This window comes from Pelophylax lessonae (genome assembly GCF_965119305.1).
Source record: "Pelophylax lessonae genome assembly, chromosome: 4".
NCBI classification, from domain to species: Eukaryota; Metazoa; Chordata; class Amphibia; order Anura; family Ranidae; genus Pelophylax; species Pelophylax lessonae.
The window spans coordinates 648,579,418-648,607,166 of record NC_138771.1 but is presented as its reverse complement, the minus strand read 5'-3'; the positions used below and the strand labels follow the sequence as shown (position 1 = coordinate 648,607,166).

The window sequence follows — 27,749 nt, the reverse complement described above, 5'->3', positions numbered from 1 at the left end:
CTCAGGTCTATCACCAAATCATTGGGCCTAGGGGGGAGGGGATGGGACCCTTTGCAGAGGCACTGTCACATCATCTCTTAAATTATGAAGTTTTCCTTCAAAACCCCTAAGTTAAAGAAGAGAATCTCACTTTTCTCTCAGAATACTTGGGTTGCAAGTGATGAAATTGGACTTCGTACCAATGTGTTCTGCCATTGTCAGAGGTGGCAGATTAAGCCTGCAACAGATTAGAGAGAAAAAAAAAAGGTTTAAGTAAATGATGAAATTGGCATTTTTATTGTTTTCCTCCAGCAAATGAACTTCTCGGGAACTGATAACAAATTATGAAGTAAAGAGCAAAGAGCAGCAATGTATAGCAAACCTAATTACCTAGCCTACAATATTCCAAACATAGGTTTATGATAACAAAGCAGTATAGATAGCTGTGTGGGGTTTATTTAAATTTTCTTGTTCAATAAAAGATAATGCCCTGTAAAGATTGTAGCTAAAATGGAAATCACACCTTAAAAAAAAAAAACATTCACAAAGGGCTTCTGCAAGACAAAGGAAGGAAATAAAAATGAATTTAAAAGTTGACCCAAAAGCAATATAGAGTAGTTTCCTCTTAAAGTGCATGTATGGCCAAAACTTTTAATTTTTTTCATTATTTATTTCATTAGATTTATTGCTCTCTGTGTTATGTTGGGGGAGATTTCCCTTCATTTCCTGTCCTGAAAACATAACAGGAAAAAATAGGTTAACCCTACAAAGTGAGCGGAATCGACAGTTGTCACCAGAAGAACTGTCCCCATTGGAGCATTCTATTCCCCTTCTGGTGTCACCAGAAGAACTATGCCCATTGGAGCATTCTATTCCCGTTCTGGTGTCACCAGAAGAACTGTCCCCATTGGAGCATTCTATTCCCGTTCTGGTGTCACCAGAAGAACTGTCCCCACTGGAACATTCTATTCCCATTCTGGTGTCACCAGAAGAACTGTCCCCATTGGAGCATTCTATTCCCGTTCTGGTGTCACCAGAAGAACTGTCCCCGTTGGAGCATTCTATTCCCATTCTGGTGTCACCAGAAGAACTGTCCCCATTGGAGCATTCTATTCCCGTTCTGGTGTCACCAGAAGAACTGTCCCCATTGGAGCATTCTATTCCCATTCTGGTGTCACCAGAAGAACTGTCCCCATTGGAGCATTCTATTCCCGTTCTGGTGTCACCAGAAGAACTGATCCCATTGGAGCATTCTATTCCCGTTCTGGTGTCACTAGAAGAGCTGTCCCCATTGGAAAATTCTATTCCCATTCTGGTGTCACCAGAAGAACTGTCCCCATTGGAGCATTCTATTCCCGTTCTGGTGTGACCAGAAGAACTGTCCCATTGGAGCATTCTATTCCCATTCTGGTGTCACCAGAAGAGCTGTCCCCATTGGAGCATTCTATTCAAATTCTGGTGTCACCAGAAGAACTGTCCCCACTGGAGCATTCTATTCCCGTTCTGGTGTCACCAGAAGAACTGTCCCCGTTGGAGCATTCTATTCTCGTTCTGGTGTCACCAGAAGAACTGTCCCCATTGGAGCATTCTATTCCTGTTCTGGTGTCACCAGAAGAACTGTCCCCATTGGAGCATTCTATTCCCGTTCTGGGGTCACCAGAAGAACTGTCCCCATTGGAGCATTCTATTCCCATTCTGGTGTCACCAGAAGAACTGTCCCCATTGGAGCATTCTATTCCCATTCTGGTGTCACCAGAAGAACTGTCACCATTGGAGCATTCTATTCCCGTTCTGGTGTCACCAGAAGAGCTGCCCCCATTGGAACATTCTATTCCCATTCTGGTGTCACCAGAAGAACTGTCCCCATTGGAGCATTCTATTCCCATTCTGGTGTCACCAGAAGAGCTGTCCCCATTGGAGCATTCTATTCCCGTTCTGCTGTCACTAGAAGAACTGTCCCCACTGGAACATTCTATTCCCGTTCTGGTGTCACCAGAAGAGCTGTCCCCATTGGAACATTCTATTCCCATTCTGGTGTCACCAGAAGAGCTGTCCCCATTGGAGAATTCTATTCCTGTTCTGGTGACAACTGTAACATTTATGATTTCTCATTACTTTGGGGTTTATTTATAACAATAAATTGTTGTATGAATGTAACAGCATTGTCATTGTCTTCACAAATAATCCTTGTAATGTGTCCAATATGTTTATTTCCTATGACTGTCCACCTTTCCTAGCGGCTACGATATAAAAAAAATACCCCATTATGGACAGTAGATGGAGCTTGATACCCTTTGCTCTGCCCACCTGTCGCTTACTTCTCCTTCCCTCTCTTCAGTTCTTTTCTCCGCCCCTCCGGTTCGGTTCTCACTTTACCTTGGTTTTGAATCATTTCTCCTACACCTTTAGTAGAGCTTTAAGCTGCAAAAACTCTCAGTGGCAAAATCGAATTTCACATACACTATATTACTAAATTTTACGCACATGAACTTTAATGTCATCCTAGTCTTAGTTCGCAGGGTTCAATATTGAGTTGGCCCACCCTTGCAGCTATAACAGCTTTGACTTTTCCACTGCAAGTCTCGGCTCAGCTCTACTCGGCCCTGCTTGGCCCTGCTTGGCCCGGTTTGCTTTTCCACTGCTGGTACCGCATGGTACGGTGTTGGAACGGTTCGGTACTGTATGGTTTGCTTTTCCACTAAAGTAGTACTAAAGTTAAGTGGGTGGGATAACAACGGGGTGGGTGGGATTCTCCGACCAATCAGTGGCTAGTAGTGACTGCATGCAAAGGATTGTGGGATATGGTACCGGGTATGGTACCTCTTGGAACCACAATCGAGGTGGCACTGTTTTTGAGAGCCGTACCGTTCGGTTCCATGCAGTGGAAAAGCGCCGCCGTACCGTACCATACCGAACCGTTCCTACACCATACCTTGCGGTACCAGCAGTGGAAAAGCACAAAAGCGAGTCAAACCGTTCGGTTCCATGCAGTGGAAAAGCGCCGCCGTACCGTACCGAACCGTTCCTACACCATACCATGCGGTACCAGCAGTGGAAAAACACAAAAGCGAGCCGAACCGTTCGGTTCCATGCAGTGGAAAAGCACCAATAGTGCCAATCGGTGGTACCAGGAGAAGAAATGGTGCCTCATTATTGGCGTCAGTGGATGTAATGGCTCTCCATTGTTGGTGTCATTCCAAAGAATAGTCCCATATCTTAGGAGGTGGAATACTGCAAACTGTTGATATAAGTGGAAGGGATAGTGCCCCATCATTGGTTTCAGTGGAAGAAATGGTGACCCATTATTAGTGTCCAAGGGCCAGATAAAGGCAAGGGCCGCATCTGGCCCCTGGGGAGCATTTTCAAGACCACTGCTTTAGAATAGTGGTTTTCAACTTATAAACTAAAAGGGGCTTCAAATTAGGCCCCTGACATCACCAAAGGGCCACACATAATGTTCAATATATTTAATGCTTGAGAGGACTGGCAGAACCTAATAGTAGAAATGATATCAGAAATGATACATTTTTGGCTGGGGATATGCTGCCGAAGACAATATGAAACTGGTGACATGGTACATAAGTCTAGTAGAGATCAGTGCTATTACTCCAAACAATATTCCCACTAGAGACTGCTGAGGGCCGCACATCACGCCACATGTTGACCACTAGGACTCTAGAAGCTGTAATCAATGCATATCTACAATCTTATCTGTATCCAGGACTGTCTTTTCCTCACCTGAAGACATAATCCATTCCATCAATTTGTTCCCCACAAAAACTATTCAGTAAAATGCCACCATTGCCGACCACAGCGCAGGTTTCAAAGGGTTTCTTGAGGAATGGAGAGTCCTAAAATCACATATAAAGATAAGCACATTAACTAGAATGAATATATTGTTTAATAATGTAGGCACTTGTGAAATAAAGACAGAAAAACACCTCTAGCGACTTCTATACAATCCAAACCGTTCACCATGGAGAGTCAGTGGGGTTTTGTTGAAAATCCATCAACTTGAATGCCCAGTCAGTGCAGACAGGCCCGAAGAAAAAAAAAAAAAAATAAGCGCAGGGCCTCATGATGGGGTGTACAGGGCCACGGTCAGTTAAGGGTTAAGGTGCGAGGATCAGTTAGAGGTCAAGGTCAGGGATTGGGCAGAAGAGAAGATGATGAAGGAAAGACAGAGTATGCACCGTATATATATATATATATATATATATATATATGTTGAGGGGAGGTTGGGTTGTTGGTTGGACATGTTATTATTTTGTTGGGGCGGTTGGGGGTCTTTGGAGGCGGTAAACAGTTTTGGTACAGTGCATAGGGTGACCCATCTAAGGTATGGAACCCTCTAGTGTATCCCGGGTTAATAGTGGATTAACGGGAAGTGGTAACAAGGAGGTATCAGTGGTGAAGTGGGTTTGTCCCCGAGCTGGTGTTGCGCGGTTGGGGACCTTTGAAGTATTTTTTACGCTGATACATATTTAATTGGAATTTTTGGTGCCTCCCAAGACCAACAACTTTTCATGTGATACTGGTTTATTTAAGGTTTATGTTGTAAAAAAAATGTTATTTGGTTATTTGTTAATAAAATGGCCTACTGGGCCAATTTTTCTCCAGCCTGGTGTCATTAGTATTTTGTTTAGGATTATGGGAATGGTGGGTAAGGTTAATACTGGGAGTAGGCCTTGGTAATACCCTAATCATGCCCTTCTCAGATGGGGAAGGGGAAATATCACGGGAAACTGTAGAAACTCACAAACAGGAGGGTGCAAACACCTAGTGAATTACCATTGGAGCTGATTGGCTACCATGCAGAGCTGCACAAGATTTTGCACTCTCCAGTTCTAAAATAAAGCAACCCCATTGTATCACACCAATGACAGTTTAATGGTGGCAAAATGTCATCCCTTCTAACGCACCACAGTGCTAAAAAGCCAGGGATTTTTTTTCTGGCGGAACGTGCCAGAACGGGGTTCCGGCACCTCCAACAGAGACAGAGAGGGAGCGAAGCACTCTCTATATTACTGATCACGGTGGCTGTGGAGTGACCTAGCAGCCGCATAAAGTGATAAAGCTCAGTGAGCTCACATAGTTTCGGCCGAGCTTGAGAGAGTGGAGTGATATCATGTGCCTCTCACTGTAGAGCGGATGTTCATTTTGGCACCAGCTGCAGTGCGTGAGGGTAGCCTGTTCTGACTGACTGCTCAGTGCTCACCTGGAGACAAGTTGTTAGACATTGCTTTTTTGGTAAATTGACAATGTTGCTGGATAGGACTATGTCTGTCTGTTATTGCTGCTTGGATGTGGGTCACAGCTGTACAGTAGGGATGAGCTAATGCATGGCTTTTTATTAACAAATTCTATAAATATTACTTGTATAGCCCTCCAAATTATACTTGGTTCCATGTTCGCTAAAGGGGGTAGTTCTATGGACGAGTAGGATGCAAAGATACGCATAACCTAGGGGAGGGAGGTGCACAGAGCAGCCCTGGTTCTCCTCTTCTGGTGCCCCCCCCCTGCAAAGTCCCCCCCCCCCCCCATAGCAAGCCACTTGCTATGGGGACAATGGGCTGGGCTCGATTCACTGGGTGTGGGCTTGATTCCGAGTTCAATGACACAGAGAGTGTGGCTTGCCCCCCCCCCCCCACTCTCTCCACACTGCCTGTGATTGACAACAGCAGGAGACAATGGCTCCTGCTGCTGTCTATGAGAAGGGAGAGAGAGGAGAGAGCCTATGCTCTGGGGCATAACGCTGGATAGAGATCAGGCTCAGATATAAGAGGGGGCTGGGGGCTGCACACAGAAGGTATTTTACCCTAATGCAGAGAGTGCATTAAGGTAAAAAAACCTTCAGCTTTTCGAACCACTTTAGGTCAAGGAGTAGAGGAAATATGTGTAACACTTACCTTCCTCCGCGTTCTGGCAGGCTCCTTCCACATGTGCGATTGTTACCCCCAAAATGAAAAGCATAAATGCAAGCAAACTTCTGCTCAGCAGAGCCTTGCATTGACCATAACTAATAGAAGATGAAATGCAACTGCATATATGCTCCTAAACAGGGCTTTTTTTCTCAGAAAATAGATGCAGAAACTCAACCAAGACCACACTGTAGGTGGCTCCGACTCTCTCTCTTGCAGGGAGATTATCCAGTTGGGGTGTCGGCATCTGCACAGCACCCGCACCCCCCTTGTCCCCATCCTACACTCAGTAAGAGCTGTTCAGGAGATCGTAACTGTGGGAGCCATTGGGAGACAAGCTGTCACTTGTAAACCCAGAAGCCGGACTTCTGGTTTACAAGTGATAGTGGTGAGCAGGGGGCAGAGAGCCTGAGCCAGAGGTGGTGGAACTGAGTTCCACCACCAACAATACACGTTAGGAGGGGAACCCTTGGGGGAATCAAAAATGGAGAAAGATCTGGGAGTCTTGGTTGATGATAGATTAGGCAACAGCATGCAATGTCAAACGGCAGCTGCCAAAGCCAGCAGAATATTAGCATGCATAAAGAAGGGGATGTATTCCAGAGATAAGACTATAATCCTTCCACTTTATAAAACTCTGGTCTGACCGCATCTGGAGTATTCTGTCCAGTTCTGGTCGCCAGTCCTCAGGAGGGATGTGTTGGAGCTGGAGAGAGTCCAGAGAAGGGCAACTAAACTGATTAGGGGATTGGAGGACCTTAATTATGAAGAGCGTCTGCAATCGCTTGATTTATTCTCCCTGGAGAAGAGACGCCTGAGGGGGGACATGATAGCAATTTACAAATATCTCAATGGGGATCTCAGCTTAGAAAAAAAGCTGTTGAGTCGAAGGGATTGCACGAGGACTCGAGGGCATACAATGCGATTAGAGGAGAAGCGTTTTAACCTCAGGCAACGTGAGGGGTTCTTTACTGTTAGGGCTACAAGATTGTGGAATTCTCTACCACAAGAGGTGGTTTCTGCGGGAAGTATGGTGGCTTTCAAAAGACTCTTAGACATACATCTCAAGGATCAGAACATTCAGGGGTATGTGAGATGATTACAGCCACACACACCTACACAGGTTGAACTGGATGGACTATTGTCTTTATTCAACCTCATCTACTATGTAACTATGTAACAATGAGTTCCACCAAGTTCCAGCTGAAAAAAAACCCTGCTCCTAAATCTTTTCAAATTCATTGATACTCCATAAAAGACAGAAAGGTACAGCAGTTGTCAACGCGTTTCAGCCATGATGGCCTTGTTCACAACAAAATAGTGCTTATCCTGCACCCGACAGCTCAGGGGGACTTTCGGACAATTTGAGGTAGTAGCACCTTTTTCTTTCTCTTTGCTTGCTATGACCATGTCCTCAACAAGTCCAGATAGCGTTCCTCTTTGGGGAGCAGCAGTCCAGCAACAGGGTCCTATAGCACTGGTCCTTAGCATAGCTGCCTCCAGCTTTACAGCTCAGTCTAGATCTCTCAGCAGACGCCAACAGACCCACACAGAATGGTCAAGCTGAGCCTACTTCGCAGACCTGTCTGCAATAAATTAAAACACGGTCCATGGCATTGGGAATTCACCCCACCCATGAGGAACATCAGTGAAACTAGCTCCAGTACCGGTTTTGCACATAGCATATAAATACATACATTTCTTTACCAGATGGGTTTACTGGATTCAATATCCAAAAAAAACACAGAGCCACATACCTCCCATCATCAACTTTTCTAGACAGCATTACAGATTTTACAGTCATAAAACATTACTTTTAAAAACATCAACAATTTAAAAAAAATAATCATATTAACCCAACACTATTACATTGCCCATTTAGTGCCGGTTCACACTCTTGCGGCTGCGGCGATCGCATGTAATATCGGAGAGCACTGCTCCTTCATTACATGCGATCGGCTGTGCGGTGCGAATTCAGCCATACACTTTGTATGGCTGAATTCGCACTGCACCCGCACAAAAGTCACACATGACCCTTTTTTTAAGTCGCATCAGGATCGGATCGCACAGCGGTTCACACTTGTGCGATCCGATCCTGTGCGAACTGTAAAGATCGCACTGCGATATGCGATCAAACTGGGGGTGTCGTTAACATTTCATTGACACCCCCAGCGTATCGCATATGGCAGTGTGAACTACCAAGGGTGCGTTTGCGATGCAGGAACAGGCTGCGAATTCGCAGCCTTCCCGCATCGCATAAGTGTGACCCGGCACTTAAGGTCAATAGACTTTATCTTTGGATTTTACCCTTTGTGTGGCTACCGGAGAGTCTACTCTTATCTTTATTGACTGTTTGCACTAGAAAACTTGGCACCTGCATAGAAAACTATTAAAGAAGACTCTGTCACCAAATTGTAGGTAGATGCACAAGACAAATAAAACTTTAACCCCTTCCATACAGGGCAGTTACACCCCCACACTGCCCAGGCCAATTTTCAGCTTTTAGTACTGTTGCATTTTGAATGACAATTTGCGCAGTCATGCAACACTGTACCTATACCAAATCGATGTAATTGTTTTCCCCACAAATAGAGCTTTCTTGCGGTGGTATTTAATCACCGCAAGGTTTTTTCTTTTTTGCTGCCGAAAAGTTTGAAAAAAATATATATATTTTTTTATGTTATAAAATGTTGTAAATCGATAAGTTTTTTCCTGCACCGATGTGACCGCACTGACAGGCGCTGATAAGGAGGCACTGATGGGGGTGGCACTGATGGGGTGGCAGTAATATGCAGCACTGATGGGCACTGATAGGCGGCACTGATATGCAGCACTGATGGGCACTAATATGTGGCACTGATGGGGTGGCACTAATATGCAGCACTGATGTGCACTGATAGGCAGCACTGATATGCAGCACTGATGGGCACTAATATGTGGCACTGATGGGTAGCACTTATATGCAGCATTGAAGGGCACTAATAAGCGGCACTGATGGGCACTGATAGGTGGCACTGATGGGCAATGATAGGTGGCACTGATGGGCAATGATAGGCGGCACTGATCGACACTGATGGACGGCACTGATGGGCACTTATAGGCGGAACTGGTGGGCAATAATGGGCACTGGTGGGTGGCACTGATAGACGGCAATGATGGGCACTGGTGGGCAGCACTGATAGATGGCAATGGTGGGCAGCACTGATGGGGAGGGCACTGGAGGGCTTATTGTCATCCCTGGTGGCCATGGTGGGCATCCCTGGTGGTCATGGGTGGGCAGCCCTGGTGGCTCTAGTGGCACCCCCCCCCCCCAAGGATCTGCGCTGGTAATCATCGCTCTGTGCACAGACCCCCCCCCCTGTCAGGAGAGCCGCAGATCGGCTCTCTTCTACTCGTGCCTGTCAGGCACGAACTGAGGAAAGCCGTTCAACGGCACTTCCTAATTACTATGTGACCAGCTTTGATTGGTCACAGCTGATCACATGGTAAAGAGCCTACGTCAGATCGGAGATGCCAAACCGCAGCACCGATCACCGCTCTGCGTGCTGCCCACCTTCCCACCATCAATTGCCTATAGGGCAGGCGGGAATTGGTTAACCACCTCAAGTCCAGGCCAATTTTCATCTTTCAGCTCTTTCACATTTTGAATGGCAATTACTCAGACGTGCAACACTGCACCCAAATAAAATGTTTTATCATTCAGGAAAACCTTAATATCAACACTAAAATCAGAATAAGTGTAGGCCCTGGTACCATGGGATCACTGTGACCAATCACAGCTCAAACAGCAGTAAACAAGATTACAGGGATCACATGATACCAGGCATGAACTTGCTAACGCATTTGACTACTCCAGGAACAGTCAATTCCCCAGCACAACCCCCTTTCTGCTTGTATGGTATAGTCCTCTCATCTTCTGGAGGGGTCTAATTGCTTTCTGTGCTGGCCCAGCTCCTCATCCTCCTAAGCTGCCAACATAACCTTTTCTGTAGCTGCTGGAGGAGAAGCAAAGGGGAATGCTTTTGCATGTGGCTTGAGTGAAGCTCTTAGTCTGCTGGAGTTGCGGACATCACAATCTTTGGCCTTTTGGAAGTCTACAGGGAGGTTTTGACAGGTAATTAAAATGCATACAATATATTAAATGCACATATGGCACTTTTCCACTGCAAGTACCGGCTCGGCTCTACTCGGCCCTGCTTGGCCCTGCTTGGCCCGGTTTGCTTTTCCACTGCTGGTACCGCATGGTACGGTGTTGGAACGGTTCGGTACGGTACGGTATGGTTTGCTTTTCCACTAAAGTAGTACTAAAGTTAAGTGGGTGGGATAACGACCAATCAGTGGCTAGTAGTGACGGCATGCAAAGGATTGTGGGATATGGTACCGGTATGGTACCTCTTGGAACCACAATCGAGTAGGTACTGTTTTAGAGAGCCGTACCATTCGGTTCCATGCAGTGGAAAAGCGCCGCCGCACCAATCCGTACCGAACCGTTCCTACACCGTACCAAGCGGTACCAGCAGTGGAAAAGCACAAAAGCGAGCCGAACCGTTCGGTTCCATGCAGGTGGAAAAGCGCCAATATAAACTTATAGGAGGATTGTTGTTGAAATGAGTGGTCTGACAACAGCGTGTCTTTACACATGGTTGCCGCACAGGTTCCCAGAAAAGGTTACGGGTCATATGTGTCATGGCAGCCTCTTTGCTGAGGTCACTTAGCAAGAATTGTTATTAACTACATACAGAGAGCCCTTAGAGAGTGCGCATACACATCTAAGCATAAAATATATTAAAAACATTCACAGTTATTTTCAAGTACGTGATACCTCTGGCAGCATTCGGTATATTTCTTCGGTCACTGTAATATTTTTGTTGGGGTTTGTCTCATAATAAAGTAGTTTTCCAAGGGGAGCATTTTGCTTGGTGACCAGAAACATGCGTTGTGCATTGCAGCAATTTTCTAACTCCAACCTGTCAAAGATTCAAAGATTTTAACAGCTGATGTTTCTGTCCAATCCACAGTTTTTTATTTATATATGAATCGCACATATGTCCCTCCCCAAGAAGGGGTTCTAGAGGGGTACCCTAAAGATGTGTCACCCCTCTGAAAAATTGATGCCTAAAGCCAAACTCTAGCCACTCTTTTAGATGTTTATAGAGTAGAGAATAAGGATGTGGAAAATTGAATGTTTGTCCTTCGCCATGTTGGCTAAATAAAACAAGAAATACAAATGTAAGATTTTTTTAATGGTATTCAGGTCTTTCCTGGTGGTAACAAAATAACATTAAAACTATCCTTTACCCTTTAATGCACAAAAATTAGACCCACATTAATTGAACGTCTGATGTCAGGAAACCTAACTCTAACCCTAATTCCAAAACTACTAACAATAGCTGTAGCCTTAATCCAAAGTCTACTAACGCTAGCCCCAACCCCAATTTTAACCCTACTAACCCTAGCTCTAATCCTAGCCCTACCAACCCTAGCTGTATCCCTAACCTTACCAACCCTAGTTCCATCCCTAATCCTAACCCTACTAACCCAAGCTCTAACCCTAATCCTTACCCTAAAACGTTATCTCTAACATGAATCCTAATCCTACAAACCCTAGCTCTAACCCTAACCAAACCATACTAACCCCAGCTCTAACCATAAACCTAACCCTACTAACCTGAGCTCAAACCCTAATCCTACCCCTACTAATCCCAGCTCTAACTCTAATCCTACAAACCCTAGCTCTAACCCTAATCCTACAAACTCTAACTATAACCCTAATCCTAACCCTAGCTCTATCCCAAATCCTAACCCTAGCTGAAGCCCTAGTTCTAACCCTACTTACCCTAGCTCCAACCCTAATCCTAAACCAACTAACCTCAGCTCAAACCCTAATCCTAACCCTACAAACCCTAGTTCTAACCCTAATCCTAACCCTACAAGCTCTAGCTCTAACTTTAATCCTAAACCTACAAACCCCAGCTGTAACCCTTATCCAAACCCTACTAACCCTAGCTATAACCATAAATCTAACCCTACTAACCTGAGCTCTTACCCTAAACCTAACTCTACTAACCCTAGTTTTAACCCTTATCCTAACTCTACAAACCCTAGCTCTAATCCTAATCCTACAAACTCTAGCTTTAACTTTAATCCTAACCCTAGCTCTAACCCTAAACCAAACCCTACTAACCCTAGCTCTAGCCCTAATCCTATTCCTACTAACGCTAGCCCTATCTCTAATGCTAACCATACTATCCCTAGCTGTAATCCTAGTCCTAACTCTACTTACCCTAGCTCCGACCCTAATCCTAACCCTACTAACCTCAGCTCTAACATTATATATAACCCTACAAACCCTAGCTCTAATCCTAATCCTAATCCTACAAACTCTAGCTCTAACTTTAATCCTAAACCTACAAACCCCAGCTGTAACCCTTATCCAAACCCTACTAACCCTAGCTATAACCCTAAATCTAACCCTACTAACCTGAGCTCTTACCCTAAACCTAACTCTACTAACCCTAGTTTTAACCCTTATCCTAACTCTACTAACCCTAGCTCTAATCCTAATCCTACAAACTCTAGCTTTAACTTTAATACTAACCCTGCAAACCCTAGCTCTAACCCTAAACCAAACCCTACTAACCCTATATTTAATCCTAAATCTAACCCTACTAACCTGAGCTCTAAACCACATTCTAAACCTACTAACCCTAGCGCTAACCCTAATCCTACAAACTCTAGCTCTAGCCCTAATCCTATTCCTACTAATGCTAGCTCTATCTCTAATGCTAACCATACTATCCCTAGCTGTAACCCTAGTCCTAACCCTACTTACCCTAGCTCCGACCCTAATCCTAACCCTACTAACCTCAGCTCTAACATTATATATAACCAGTAGCGGCCCGTGCATAGGGGGCGCCAGGGCGCCGCCCCCCTACCCCTAAAAAAAAAGAAAAAAAAAATGACAAAGCGAACAAATAAAGTTTTACAAAAAAAAATTGGGTTCGCCGGCCTCTGTAATGGAAGTGGTGGCTAGGGGGGGGGGGGTTTACGTCCCAGAAGAGGCGCCGATCGGCTGCCTTCTGGCGGCGTAACCGGAGCGCAAGTCTTTGCGATTGGACACCCCCACTTTCTGATATCCTGGCTGTGATTGGTCCAGTCTCCAGCCTGGACCAATCATCATCCAGGACATCCGATCCCTGACGTCACAATGGGGGCGGTGCCGGTGCGTGAGTCAGTCACTCACCGTCACCGCCGCTCGGAGGACGAGGGAGAAGCCGCTCACCTTCCCGCCGCCGCCGCAGCCGCCGCCGCAGTCGCCGCCGCAGTCGCCGCAGAGAGGATGGACTGGATCGAGGAGGGAAGAACCCGCCGCCGCCACCAGGTAAGTGCATGAAATTGAAGGGAGCACGCACGCTGGTCTCTGCATTGATTGGGGGACAATGCTGTGGGCACTCTGCATTTATTGGGGTACAATGCTATGGGCACTCTGCATTTATTGGGGTACAATGCTGTGGGCACTCTGCATTTATTGGGGTACAATGCTGTGGCACTCTGCAATCATTGGGGTACAATGCTGTGGGCACTCTGCATTTATTGGGGTACAATGCTGTGGCACTCTGCAATCATTGGGGTACAATTCTGTGGCACTCTGCAATCATTGGGGTACAATGCTGTGGCACTCTGCAATCATTGGGGTACAATTCTGTGGCACTCTGCAATCATTGGGGTACAATGCTGTGGGCACTCTGCAATCATTGGGGTACAATTCTGTGGCACTCTGCAATCATTGGGGTACAATTCTGTGGCACTCTGCAATCATTGGGGTACAATGCTGTGGGCACTCTGCAATCATTGGGGTACAATTCTGTGGCACTCTGCAATCATTGGGGTACAATGCTGTGGGCACTCTGCAATCATTGGGGTACAATGCTGTGGGCACTCTGCATTTATTGGGGTACAATGCTGTGGGCACTCTGCAATCATTGGGGTACAATGCTGTGGGCACTCTGCAATCATTGGGGTACAAGGCTGTGGCACTCTGCAATCATTGGGGTACAATGCTGTGGCACTCTGCAATCATTGGGGTACAATTCTGTGGCACTCTGCAATCATTGGGGTACAATGCTGTGGGCACTCTGCAATCATTGGGGTACAATTCTGTGGCACTCTGCAATCATTGGGGTACAATGCTGTGGGCACTCTGCAATCATTGGGGTGTCATTCTGTGGCACTCTGCAATCATTGGGGTACAATGCTGTGGGCACTCTGCAATCATTGGGGTACAATGCTGTGGCACTCTGCAATCATTGGGGTACAATTCTGTGGCACTCTGCAATCATTGGGGTACAATGCTGTGGGCACTCTGCAATCATTGGGGTACAATTCTGTGGCACTCTGCAATCATTGGGGTACAATGCTGTGGGCACTCTGCAATCATTGGGGTACAATTCTGTGGCACTCTGCAATCATTGGGGTACAATTCTGTGGCACTCTGCAATCATTGGGGTACAATGCTGTGGGCACTCTGCAATCATTGGGGTACAATGCTGTGGCACTCTGCAATCATTGGGGGACAATGCTGTGGGCACTCTGCAATCATTGGGGACAATGCTGTGGCACTCTGCAGTGATTGGGGACAATGCTGTGGCACTCTGCAATCATTGGGGTACAATGCTGTGGGCACTCTGCAATCATTGGGGTACAATGCTGTGGCACTCTGCAATCATTGGGGTACAATTCTGTGGCACTCTGCAATCATTGGGGTACAATGCTGTGGGCACTCTGCAATCATTGGGGTACAATTCTGTGGCACTCTGCAATCATTGGGGTACAATGCTGTGGGCACTCTGCAATCATTGGGGTACAATTCTGTGGCACTCTGCAATCATTGGGGTACAATGCTGTGGGCACTCTGCAATCATTGGGGTACAATGCTGTGGGCACTCTGCATTTATTGGGGTACAATGCTGTGGGCACTCTGCAATCATTGGGGTACAATGCTGTGGGCACTCTGCAATCATTGGGGTACAAGGCTGTGGCACTCTGCAATCATTGGGGTACAATGCTGTGGCACTCTGCAATCATTGGGGTACAATTCTGTGGCACTCTGCAATCATTGGGGTACAATGCTGTGGGCACTCTGCAATCATTGGGGTACAATTCTGTGGCACTCTGCAATCATTGGGGTACAATGCTGTGGGCACTCTGCAATCATTGGGGTGTCATTCTGTGGCACTCTGCAATCATTGGGGTACAATGCTGTGGGCACTCTGCAATCATTGGGGTACAATGCTGTGGCACTCTGCAATCATTGGGGGACAATGCTGTGGGCACTCTGCAATCATTGGGGACAATGCTGTGGCACTCTGCAGTGATTGGGGACAATGCTGTGGCACTCTGCAATCATTGGGGTACAATGCTGTGGGCACTCTGCAATCATTGGGGTACAATGCTGTGGCACTCTGCAATCATTGGGGTACAATTCTGTGGCACTCTGCAATCATTGGGGTACAATGCTGTGGGCACTCTGCAATCATTGGGGTACAATTCTGTGGCACTCTGCAATCATTGGGGTACAATTCTGTGGCACTCTGCAATCATTGGGGTACAATGCTGTGGGCACTCTGCAATCATTGGGGTACAATTCTGTGGCACTCTGCAATCATTGGGGTACAATGCTGTGGGCACTCTGCAATCATTGGGGTACAATGCTGTGGGCACTCTGCATTTATTGGGGTACAATGCTGTGGGCACTCTGCAATCATTGGGGTACAATGCTGTGGGCACTCTGCAATCATTGGGGTACAAGGCTGTGGCACTCTGCAATCATTGGGGTACAATGCTGTGGCACTCTGCAATCATTGGGGTACAATTCTGTGGCACTCTGCAATCATTGGGGTACAATGCTGTGGGCACTCTGCAATCATTGGGGTACAATTCTGTGGCACTCTGCAATCATTGGGGTACAATGTTGTGGGCACTCTGCAATCATTGGGGTGTCATTCTGTGGCACTCTGCAATCATTGGGGTACAATGCTGTGGGCACTCTGCAATCATTGGGGTACAATGCTGTGGCACTCTGCAATAATTGGGGTACAATTCTGTTGCACTCTGCAATCATTGGGGTACAATGCTGTGGGCACTCTGCAATCATTGGGGTACAATTCTGTGGCACTCTGCAATCATTGGGGTACAATGCTGTGGGCACTCTGCAATCATTGGGGTACAATTCTGTGGCACTCTGCAATCATTGGGGTACAATTCTGTGGCACTCTGCAATCATTGGGGTACAATGCTGTGGGCACTCTGCAATCATTGGGGTACAATGCTGTGGCACTCTGCAATCATTGGGGGACAATGCTGTGGGCACTCTGCAATCATTGGGGACAATGCTGTGGCACTCTGCAGTGATTGGGGACAATGCTGTGGCACTCTGCAATCATTGGGGTACAATGCTGTGGGCACTCTGCAATCATTGGGGTACAATTCTGTGGCACTCTGCAATCATTGGGGTACAATTCTGTGGCACTCTGCAATCATTGGGGTACAATGCTGTGGGCACTCTGCAATCATTGGGGTACAATTCTGTGGCACTCTGCAATCATTGGGGTACAATTCTGTGGCACTCTGCAATCATTGGGGTACAATGCTGTGGGCACTCTGCAATCATTGGGGGACAATGCTGTGGGCACTCTGCAATCATTGGGGGACAATGCTGTGGGCACTCTGCAATCATTGGGAACAATGCTGTGGCGCTCTGCAGTGATTGGGGACAATGCTGTGGCGCTCTGCATTGAAAGGGGCATGCACGCTGAACTCTGCATTGTGGGGGCACATCACAGTGTTCATTGCATTGAAGGGGGCACAGCACAGTGTTTATTGCATTGAAGGGGGCACAGCACAGTGTTCATTGCATTGAAGGGGGCACAGCACAGTGTTCATTGCATTGAAGGGGGCACAGCACAGTGTTTATTGCATTGAAGGGGGCACAGCACAGTGTTTATTGCATTGAAGGGGGCACAGCACAGTGTTTATTGCATTGAAGGGGGCACAGCACAGTGTTCATTGCATTGAAGGGGGCACCGCACAGTGTTTATTGCATTGAAGGGGGCACAGCACAGTGTTTATTGCATTGAAGGGGGCACAGCACAGTGTTTATTGCATTGAAGGGGGCACAGCACAGTGTTTATTGCATTGAAGGGGGCACAGCACAGTGTTCATTGCATTGAAGGGGGCACAGCACAGTGTTCATTGCATTGAAGGGGGCACAGCACAGTGTTCATTGCATTGAAGGGGGCACAGCACAGTGTTCATTGCATTGAAGGGGGCACAGCACGGTGTTTATTGCATTGAAGGGGGCACAGCACAGTGTTCATTGCATTGAAGGGGGCACAGCACAGTGTTTATTGCATTGAAGGGGGCACAGCACAGTGTTCATTGCATTGAAGGGGGCACAGCACAGTGTTTATTGCATTGAAGGGGGCACAGCACAGTGTTCATTGCATTGAAGGGGGCACAGCACAGTGTTTATTGCATTGAAGGGGGCACAGCACAGTGTTCATTGCATTGAAGGGGGCACAGCACAGTGTTCATTGCATTAAAGGGGGCACAGCACAGTGTTTATTGCATTGAAGGGGGCACAGCACAGTGTTCATTGCATTGAAGGGGGCACAGCACAGTGTTTATTGCATTGAAGGGGGCACAGCACAGTGTTCATTGCATTGAAGGGGGCACAGCACAGTGTTTATTGCATTGAAGGGGGCACAGCACAGTGTTCATTGCATTGAAGGGGGCACAGCACGGTGTTTATTGCATTGAAGGGGGCACAGCACAGTGTTTATTGCATTGAAGGGGGCACAGCTTCAAAGTCACACAATTTTTTTACTGCGTTTTTTGGCGCGAAGCAATACCTATTACATTTTTCTTTTTGCGCCCCCCCCCCCCCCCCCAAAAAAAAATTTGAGCACCAGCCGCCACTGTATATAACCCTACAAATCCTAGCTCTAACCCTAATCCTAATCCTACAAACTCTAGCTCTAACTTTAATCCTAACCCTACAAACCCCAGCTCTAATCCTAATAAAAATCCTACTAACCCAGGCTTTAATCCTAATCCCAACCCTACAAACCCTAACTCTAACTCAATCCTTACTAGAGATGGGCAAACAGTTCGGGCCGAGCATGAGTTTGGCCTGGACATCGGTCATTCAGGTGTTCCCCAAACACTGGGCTTTTTTGTGCTCTTGGCAGGATGTTCTCCCGCAAGCGTACAGCCAAAAGGTTGTTAAGGAGCAGGACTGGGAAGCCAGCGGCCGTGTCCTGAACAAGAGATGAGTCATCAGCTGACCCCCACCAATCCATACCAGGCCCTTTGGATCTGGTATAGATTTTTGGGGGAACCCCACGCCAAAATTAATTAGCTTTTATCGCAGAGCATTTTTTTTTTTTATTAAAAAGTTTTTTTTAACAAGGGAATTGTCAAAAACTGCCTCCTGTCTTTATTTATTTTTGACACTTTTTTTGGTGAATGAGTAGGGGTTACAATGTACCCAATACATTTTTGGTTAATCGGATGTTTCAGAATCGCCAAATAGAATAGTAATGAATAGTTATGAATTTAATTGGAATTCTTTTAAAACATTTTGTTTATTCATTTTTTAACAAATGCCCTATTTTTAGAACAATTAGAATTCGGATTGGTCTAAAAAATGATCGACCAATTTGAATTCTGTGTGAAAAATAGCTGGTGGTTAAGCAGCAGAATGGGAAACCAGCTGCCGTGTCCTTAAAGCGGCTCTCCAGTAATTCTTTCATCTTTCCATCTATTTAATCCTCTGCCCTTGTTTAAACTTTAGATAGTAAAACATTTTTTTTCTGCCAGTAAATACTTTATACAGCCCACTTCCTCTTTCTTGCCTGGTCATTAGTCTAGGATAATGACATCATGCACAGCAGTCTCTCTCTAACTCTTGTGGTAGTTTGCCAGCAAGGGAGGGATGGATGAGTCAGCTGCAGAGCTGGAGGGGGCTGGATGAGGGCAGAGATAACAGTAGACTGCAGAGATCCATGAGTATTCATCAAGAGAGGAGAAGTGCGCAGGCAGGCAGTGGTGTGAGTGTGTCTGTCTGTAAATATGTGTGTGTGTGTGTGTGTGTGTGCCTCAGTGGGTCTGTATAAAACCAGGAAGTGATCAGTCAGCATCTTCAGCTGCCCACAGTTAAAATGGCTGCAGCCAGACTTAGTGGAGGGAGATTTCTGTAGCATATTTGGCAAGTACAGAATCACAGTATTTATAAGATAATATGCAAAGTGGTTGGAGGATTGGGAAGATCTTTTTACTACAAATTATGTGAGCAGACTGCAGTTCCTCTTTCACAACTGATAAATTATCAGCTGTCAGCGGGCTTCCCCACTGACAGCTGAAATGTAAACAAAACAATGTTGGTAATATATGAATTAAAAAAAAAAAACAGCTCCCCCCCCCCCCCCCGTCCTACCAGGCCCTTTGTGTCTGATATGGATTCGAAGGGGAAACCCATGCCAAAATAAAAAACAATATTGATCACTTGGCATGGTAGTAACATTATCAACAAATCTTTGTGATCACCATTTAAGCTCAGGTATAAACTCACCTTGCTCTCATAGTGGAGAATAGTTAGAACCTCTGCTGAGTTTTTATTGCTGTCTTTAGCCCCAGACTCCCCAATGGGGAATTTTAATTTCACTTCCTGTCAATAAAAAATAAAGGAAAGAGAGGGGGCGTGACCGGAAGCCGAGCCAGCTGGACGCTTTGGAGAGGAGCTCCGTCTCACCAGCTTTCTAATCCCTCGCCATCCACCGCTCAAACCCCTTCCACAGCCTCCACACCGTCGAGGAATACCCCCTGAGACCCACTGTACAGGTCGGGACAAGTCTTGGGAGTCTCGCTAGCGATAATCTGGGGATCCGGATTCGGGGCATACATCACCTCCGAAGCCACGGCCTTTCCTAGCGGATGCCGCGATCCGACATCCGGTACAGCGGCGGCTCTCCGGGCTCCTACAGACTCCCTACTTGCATTACGAGGACACCCTCCACCTGCCTGGGCACCCCGGGACCGCCATCCATCTTCTGGGACACAAAATTCGGTTGCAGAGAGACGCCCGAGGTAGCTGCCTAGATGTCCTAGAAGCTGCGGCCTCTCCTACCACTGTGCTCCACACGTCGGGCGCCGGGTAAGCATTATACCCCAACTAACCCTCTACCTCAGCAGCTGCATCCAGGCTTTTTGCCCACACTATATCCTACCTGCTGCAGTAGCATGTATCCAACTACCCGTCCTGTACATTGCAACAACCTGACTATATACAGGCTCAGCCTCCAGCAAGCAGGGCATACAGTATATTCCTCCCCAGAATGACATTAACTCTCCTCGGCTGTATCTTTGCCTTTTAATCTCTTGCTCACGTCTACATTACATTGATGTAGTAACTTCAGTCCAACATTTAAGTTCTCTTCTCACACGGGTGCGTGGTCTGCCGCAGACCATGATGATTGCGTGAGTCAGGCACTCCACTCCATGTTCCGGATCCACTGCAACTTGAAGCCACAACCCCAAGTCACACATCACCCCATTGACCATCCTCACACAGGCCAGGCATCAGGGTATGCTGCACCGCGGTCACAAACCGCACGCACCTCGCCGCCTCACTGACTATTTCAAAGCCGCCAATATGCGGCCTCCACATCATGGCGCCGACAACGAGACCTTCAATACTCAAGAGCAACATTCCAAGGAATCACCTCCATCAAGTGACCCTCCCGCATCCATCAGCGCTGGAGAGATGGACACTACTACGCCACCTGACATCCCCACGTCGGGACTCACATCAGACAGAGGTAAGAGGCTCGCTTCCTCCCCTGCCAAATCTCCATACAAAGGCCCACATCCTAAGACGCAGACAGCGACAGAGCTCCAGCCTTGGCAGCACTTCCCGCTTCAGATAATCCAGCCTTGGAGGCTGCTATTAAATCCATGCTACTCACCTTCCAGAAAGATCTACACAGGGAGCTTCAATTATCCCTATCACAAGTTCAAGACAGAATTGACTGCCTGGAGGTCAGAACTGACAACTTAGAAGACACTGTTCAGGAACATGCTAGAGCACACAATGAAGTATTGGATACTCAGGATTACCAAGCAGAAGACCTACATTGCATCAAAATGAAACTTGCAGACCTGGAGGATCGCTCCAGGTGTAATAATATAAAATTCACAAACATTCCTGAATCTGTTAAACCTAATGAGCTGACCCCGTATCTGCAGAGTTTGTTCTCTGTGCTCCTTCCACGCTTGGATACACGCGACTTACTTATTGACAGGGCCCACCGTATTGCTAAACCTTCTCACCTACCTGCTGACGTGCCCAGGGATGTGCTGGCAATAATTCACTTTTTCCACGTGAAGGAACAAATCCTCCACACAGCTAGGGTGTCGAAACCCCTGCCAGCCCCATACACTGATTTGGCTCTCTTCAGCGACTTGTCACCGGCCACAATGGAGATGCGTAGGGCTTTCACACCTATCACGTCCATCCTTCAAGAAAGAAAAATAATCTACAAATGGGGTTTCCCTACCAAACTCCTGGTAACTTACCAGCAACAAATGGTCCCTATCCTATCACCTAAAGATGGATACAAGAAGCTGACAAATTGGGGTCTCCTCCCGCTTCCCCCTCTCACCCCTCACCGTGACAAGTCTCACCCTAACACTTCCTCTCAACGAGGTCCCTCTCCTGACAAAACCTGATGGCTTCCCTCTCCAACGTGTTCCATGCCTCTACTGGATCCAGGGTGGTCGTTGAATCACCACTCTACCCACACCCTCGAGGTATAGTGTGCCAAGCACACTTGTCAATTGTTCTTTTAATCTTGCTTTTAAGATTTCCTCCTACTGGTTTATTGCATTGAGTCACAGGCTTAGAGGCAGTTTTACACCTCTTTGTATCTACAATTTGGTATTGTCTAGTCATTAATCATAATCCTTACGGCATAGGTACTATTGTGCAGTATCTCTTGATATTGCGTATTATTTGTTTATTAGTTTATTGACTGTTAAGTGTATTACGGCTTGATACTTCCCGTTTCCCTCTCCAAGGGGATTGGGAGCCTGTAGTCCCGTTCTTCCATTCACTCGTATCCACCTACAGAATTCATCATGACACTCAATATCACCTCTATTATTGCTAAGGGCCTCAATTCCCCATTTAAAAGACACCTCTTATGGAAGGAAGCCCTATCCTCTCAAGCACATGTTATTTGTGTTCAAGAAACACACTTTCTACAATCCAATCCTCCAAAATGCTATCACAAACAATTCCCTCACTGCTTCTTTGCCAACACCCCAAAAAAAAAAAAAGAGGAGTAATGATCGCCTGTTAGGAATGCTCCCTGAGCACATTGATGTGCTGTCATGAGTCTGCCATCCAAAGGGTAAACCCAGTGTAGGCTTAATTGCAGTAATTGGCAACAGGCTGCCTTATTTAAACTCCTCAGCAGCTCTGTGTCTTTGCTGTCTTGTCTACAGCTCTTGCCGTTGTTCCTGAACCTGTGACCTGTTTCCTGCTGATTTCCTGTTGACCTTTTGGCTCGTCCCTGGCTCCGCTTGTCTGCTGCCCGTCCTGACCCTGGCTTGTTTGACCATTCTCTCGGATCCGCGAAAACCGGTGGATACTTAGATTCCGCACCTCAGGCTAGCCTGTGTCACTTGTTGGGGGTTCCCATCCAGGCTTCACCCTCTAGCGAACATCGGGGCCTTCCTCTGCCGTCAGGTTACCACCTGCAACCAAACATCGCCATACGAGACTCCATCACGTTTACTCTGCACCATTGTGAAATTGACCCCGAAGGTAGATACTTAATTTTATCCGCTACCTTTGGGCATTCTCGAACGACCCTAGTTAATGTGTACCAATGTGATAATTGTTCTCTTCTTTATTATGCTAATACAACGTTTGTATCTAACCTTCTTGCAAAAATTCAAAAATTTGGTTATAAAAAAAAATAAAGGAAAGAAAGAGCATGGGTCCCCCCCCCCCTTTTCTCCATACCAGACCATTATCTGAGCATGCAGCCCGGCAGATCAGGAAAGGAGGAGGGATGAGCGAGTGTTCCCCAAACCATACCTGGCCACATGCCCTAAACATGAGGGGGAGGCTTTAGATTAGGGGGATCCCCCTTGGCCAGTGGTTGTGAGGGTCTGCAGGCAGGAGGCTTATCGGACTCTGGCACATGCTGGGTCACCTGAGGACATGATCGGGTGCCCCCCCCCTAGTTATTTAGGAACTGTCAGACAGCAGAGCCATCAGACAGTGGGAGCATTCGTTGGGTGTAAACGTGGCTTTTTTTTTTTTAGGGGAGGGGTTTCTGGGTCGGCAGCAGTGATGGCATTCATCAAGGATTTTCTTCAGGGAGACATTGTTTTCATTTTTGTAATAAAATAATTTTTAGAAATTGTCTCTGTGTTTTTATTTATTTTTACACTTTTTTGGGTGAATGAGCAGGGGTAACCCCCCCCCATGTTGAAGGCACGTGGCCTGGTATGGTTCAGGAGGGGCTGGTCACTTGTTCCCCCCCCCCCCTCCTTTCCTGACCTGCAGGGCTGCATGCTCTGATAAGGGTCTGGTATAGATTTTGGGGGGACCCCACGCTGTTTTTTTCCTTTATTTTTCATTGCCGGCTTTCTTTTGTTTACATTCAGCTGTCAGTGGGGAAACCTGCTGACAGCTGATGAGTCATCGGTTGTTAAGGATGTGGCAGCCAGCTTCCCTTAGCATCCAGCTATTCTTCACACAGGATTCAGATCGGTTGATACATTTTTGACTGATTCGAATTAGAATCGTTCTAAAAATTTGGAATTCATTAGGAGACGAATAAACAAGACTAAACACATTTTAAACTAACTCATTACAATCGTTATTCAGAAAGTTGGATTTATCAGAATCTCCGAATAACTAAAACTTTTTCCGAATTTAGATGTGAACCGAAACGAATCCCATATGTCTAGAGAACGGCAATCTCTTCAATAGGGACACAAAGAGCAACATTTTTTTTTCTTCTTTGAAGTAGAGTAGAACATATATCAGGTTTTTACTCCAGGAGATGTTTGTCAGCCAGAATAGTGAGAATCCACTATGAAGGAGGGGCACAGCGGTGATGCCCCATTGAGGAGTGGGTCCATGATCCCCATTCATTTATAGTATATCCTTAATCTTCTTTGAAGATTTGTCATAGTGATAAAAAAAAGCCATTATAGGGAATACTCACCTAACTTTATTGTGTTCAGACTCACTGTATTCCCACGGACAATGCCCCAGATCATTAACAAGCCTTCTGAAATCATTGGGTTCAAGTCTATGTGGAAAGAAGAAAATAAAAGTAACTGGTTACATTCAAACAACAAGAACTTCTAGATTTTAGAGCAGGGGTCTCCAAATGTTCTAAACAAAGGGCCAGTTTTATTGTTTTTTACATCTTATGGGCACCTGACTATGGCCAGTGGGGGTAAAAAATGCCCTAGGCTTTATGGTCAGTGGAAGAAAAAATTGATATGGTGCCTGAGGTCAGTAGGAGGAGGAACAGATCCCCATCATTAGTGTCAGTTGGAGGAACAGTGCCCCATTATTGGTGTCTGTGGATAGAATAGTGCCCCATCATTGGTGCCAGGCGGAGAATAGCACACAATAGTTGATGTCAGTGGGAGAATAGCACCCCATCGTTATTGTCACTGGAAAGAAAAGTGCCCCATCGTTGTTGTCAGTGGGAGGAAAAGTGCCCCATCGTTGGTGTCAGTGGGAGGAATGTTGCCTCAGCATTGATTTCAGTTTGAAGAATAATGCCCCATTTTTGGTGCCAGTAGGAGGAATAATGTTCCATATTTTTTATTTTTATTTTTAATTTGTAAGTGAACAAAAGAAGTGCATGTAAAACACACACAAAAATGTGTACATAAGGGTGTGCCTTTGCCAACCCATCAAAGGGGTATGACCTTACCCTGAACACCTGGAATGCAAGGCTCGTGACAGGGACAAGGTTCCAACATGGTCAACCTGGCCAATAGGCCTGGTGGACTCCTCTCCTCATAGTCAGCCGAAGCCGACCAATGAATACAAGGTGAGGGATTCTCCTGAAGAGAGACCCCCTGGTTCAGGAGAGGAAGGAACCTGATGGCCACACATCCTCCAAGAACCCACACCCTCCATCCAGCGAAAGAGACACTAACAAAAGTGTAAAAAGTGACAAACGTGAGGAGAAAAAAATAGATAAAAAGTGGCCGTGCATGTGCACTGGTTAAGCCCAGAGACCTAGTAACAAATATTGCCCTTGACATAGCCAAAAGGCCTAGCCCAAAGAGGCGACCTTGCAGAAAAAGGTTTTTAGTGCTGTGAATAAGTGCCTTTTCACACAGTGGGGTCCCACACCCAAGTGTTACTAAGAGCACCCCTGGGGCAACCACTCTGGAGGGGGGACAGACACTATTGACTCTCTACCTTCCCAGCCCATGACCAGACAAGGTAGACCCATTCAAATCAGGAGGCACTTGGCCTCCTCAGTCACCCAGGGTAATTACTACCATGCCCCACATCCCGTGGCTTCTGTTCCAGCCGGTACTAGCTTTCAGAGCCTCCATCATACCAGCAGAGCTACTGTACAGCAACCCATTCCAAACAAAAGGTCAGAATGATGGTGTAGCACCCCTATTGGACATTAATAAAGTTTATTTCATTAGGAGGAATTATTCCCCACTCTTGGTGTCAGTGGAGGGCAAGGTGCATCATCTTTGGTGTCAACGGTGGGTAGTGCCCCATATTAGTAAGAGGGGTAGTGCCCCAAAGGCTGGATAAGGGCAAACAAAAATCATAATTTGATCTGCAAACTGCAGTTTGGAGGTTACTCTTTTAGAAGAAGAAGAAAAGGTAAACCATATGAAAAAGCCTAAATTATGTCAGGCACACTTTTCTAATCTTTTGAGTCTCAGACATCTTTGTCAGAGTCATTCAAACCAGAATACTGAGGGCAGGGAGGAGGAGGTATCACTGCCCCTTCCTTCACTTATATATAATAATGCAGAGCTAATGTTATGGGGTTCTCTGTGTTACCACCACCCAGCCTGGAGAGGAAATGAAAAGGAAGAGGATCCTGTGTACCATGGGACTTAGGGGGTGCTGGGTGGTGGGGAACTGGGGGGCTCACTCCTGTGATACTTGTGATGAGCTTCCAGCTGCTCAACTGCTGCAGCATCCTAGAAACTAGCTAGGATAGGAATGTAAACTGAGGTAGGAATATTTCAGCCAGGCTTCAGGGGACAGAAAATGACCAACAAGTATGGCATTTACAGATCTATGGTAATCAATATTTTTAAAAGATTATCAGATTGTTTTAACCTACTTCTGCATCAAAAATTATTGAAAACAGTGTTTTGTTTTTTCAAGCTCACAATGTGGTGCGTCAAAATGAAAGTGTGCAAAAAAATGCAAGAGAAGCACACACAAAAAGTGTGCTTAGGGTGTGTCATTAACCACTTGCCTACTGGGCACTTTCACCCCCTTCCTGCCCAGTCCAATTTTCAGCTTTTAGCGCTGTCACACTTTGAATGACAATTATACGGTCATGCAACACTTTCAACCCATATGAAATTTTTTTTTGGGGGGGGGGGGGTTATTTCATCACCACTGTTGTTTTTTTTTTTTATGTTTTGCAAAATGAATAAAGACCGAAAAAATACAAAAAAAACGAAAACACTAACTTTTTCATAGTTTATTATACAATATTGTAAACAGGTAATTTTTCTCTTTCACTCATGTGCACTGATGAGGCGGCACTAATGGGTAATGGTGGGCACTGATGAGGTGGCACTTGTGGGCACTGATGAGGAGGCACTGATGAAGCTGCACTGATAGGTAACACTGATGGGCTCTGATAGGCGACACTGATAGGTGACACTGATGAGGAGGCACGGATAAACACTGATTGGCAGCAGTGGTGGGCACTGATTGGCAGCACTGGTGGACACTCTTGGAACTGCACTGATTATCAGTGTACAGGTCCCTTTTACGGAAGCTGGTTATGGCTCCTATTTTTACCTCTCCTCATGCTGTCAGCATGAGGAAAAGAGTGCCGATAACCAGCTTCGGTTTACCTCCGTGATTAGATTTGATTGGACACAACTGATCGCATGGTAATGAGCCCCTGATTGGCTCTTGACCTCAATCTGTGATCAGCAGTGTCTGGAGGACACTGTGGTCACAGAGGGCTTGGCCTAAGGTCCGCAGCAGGTGTTTGACAGGCATGACCACGGGAGGCCGTTCTCTGATGGCCTTCCAAAACTGGACGGCTGCGCTATAGCGTAATCGGCAAGTGGTTAAGGACCCTTCTCTGGCCCCCTGGAGTACAAGACTCCTGATAGGGAGAAGGCACACTCAGGTTCACCTAGCCAAGTAGGTGGACCCTACCCCTCATGATCAGTCTAAGCCAACCAACAAGTACTAGGTGAGGGGCTCTCCAAAGCGAGACCCCCCAAGGCAGGGAAGCAAGGCATCCCCCTAGAGTTCAGAGTAGGCCCAAAGACCCATTCCCTACAATGTGGAGTGAAAAAACACACATTTACAAGTGCTAGTGATAGACACGTGGAGAACAATGAATAATTGAATAATACTGATTTCAAAATTAAATAATACAAATTGTATACAAAACGTTGTGCCAAAAGTGAAGTTAGACTTTAAAGTATATCTATTATTTAAATTTTTATACAGTAAGTTGGTTACGTTTTTGTTGTCTGTGTCCCATTAGAGAGATATACTGTCCAGTCCTTGAG

The 27,749-nt window shown here is 46.3% G+C and overlaps 1 protein-coding gene across 1 annotated transcript in view; it reads right to left on the bottom strand.

Annotated features, from left to right (window-relative positions):
- Positions 1–27,749, bottom strand: part of LOC309554080 (alpha-2,8-sialyltransferase 8F-like) — a 51,770-nt gene that overhangs the window by 5,144 nt on the left and 18,877 nt on the right. The window contains exons 3-6 of the mRNA XM_082255614.1: positions 24,203–24,289; positions 10,723–10,867; positions 3,718–3,830; positions 131–217 (exon numbers count right to left, since the gene is read on the bottom strand). Coding sequence (XP_082111740.1) covers positions 131–217; positions 3,718–3,830; positions 10,723–10,867; positions 24,203–24,289 — 432 coding nt within the window. The remainder of the gene's footprint in view (positions 1–130; positions 218–3,717; positions 3,831–10,722; positions 10,868–24,202; positions 24,290–27,749) is intronic.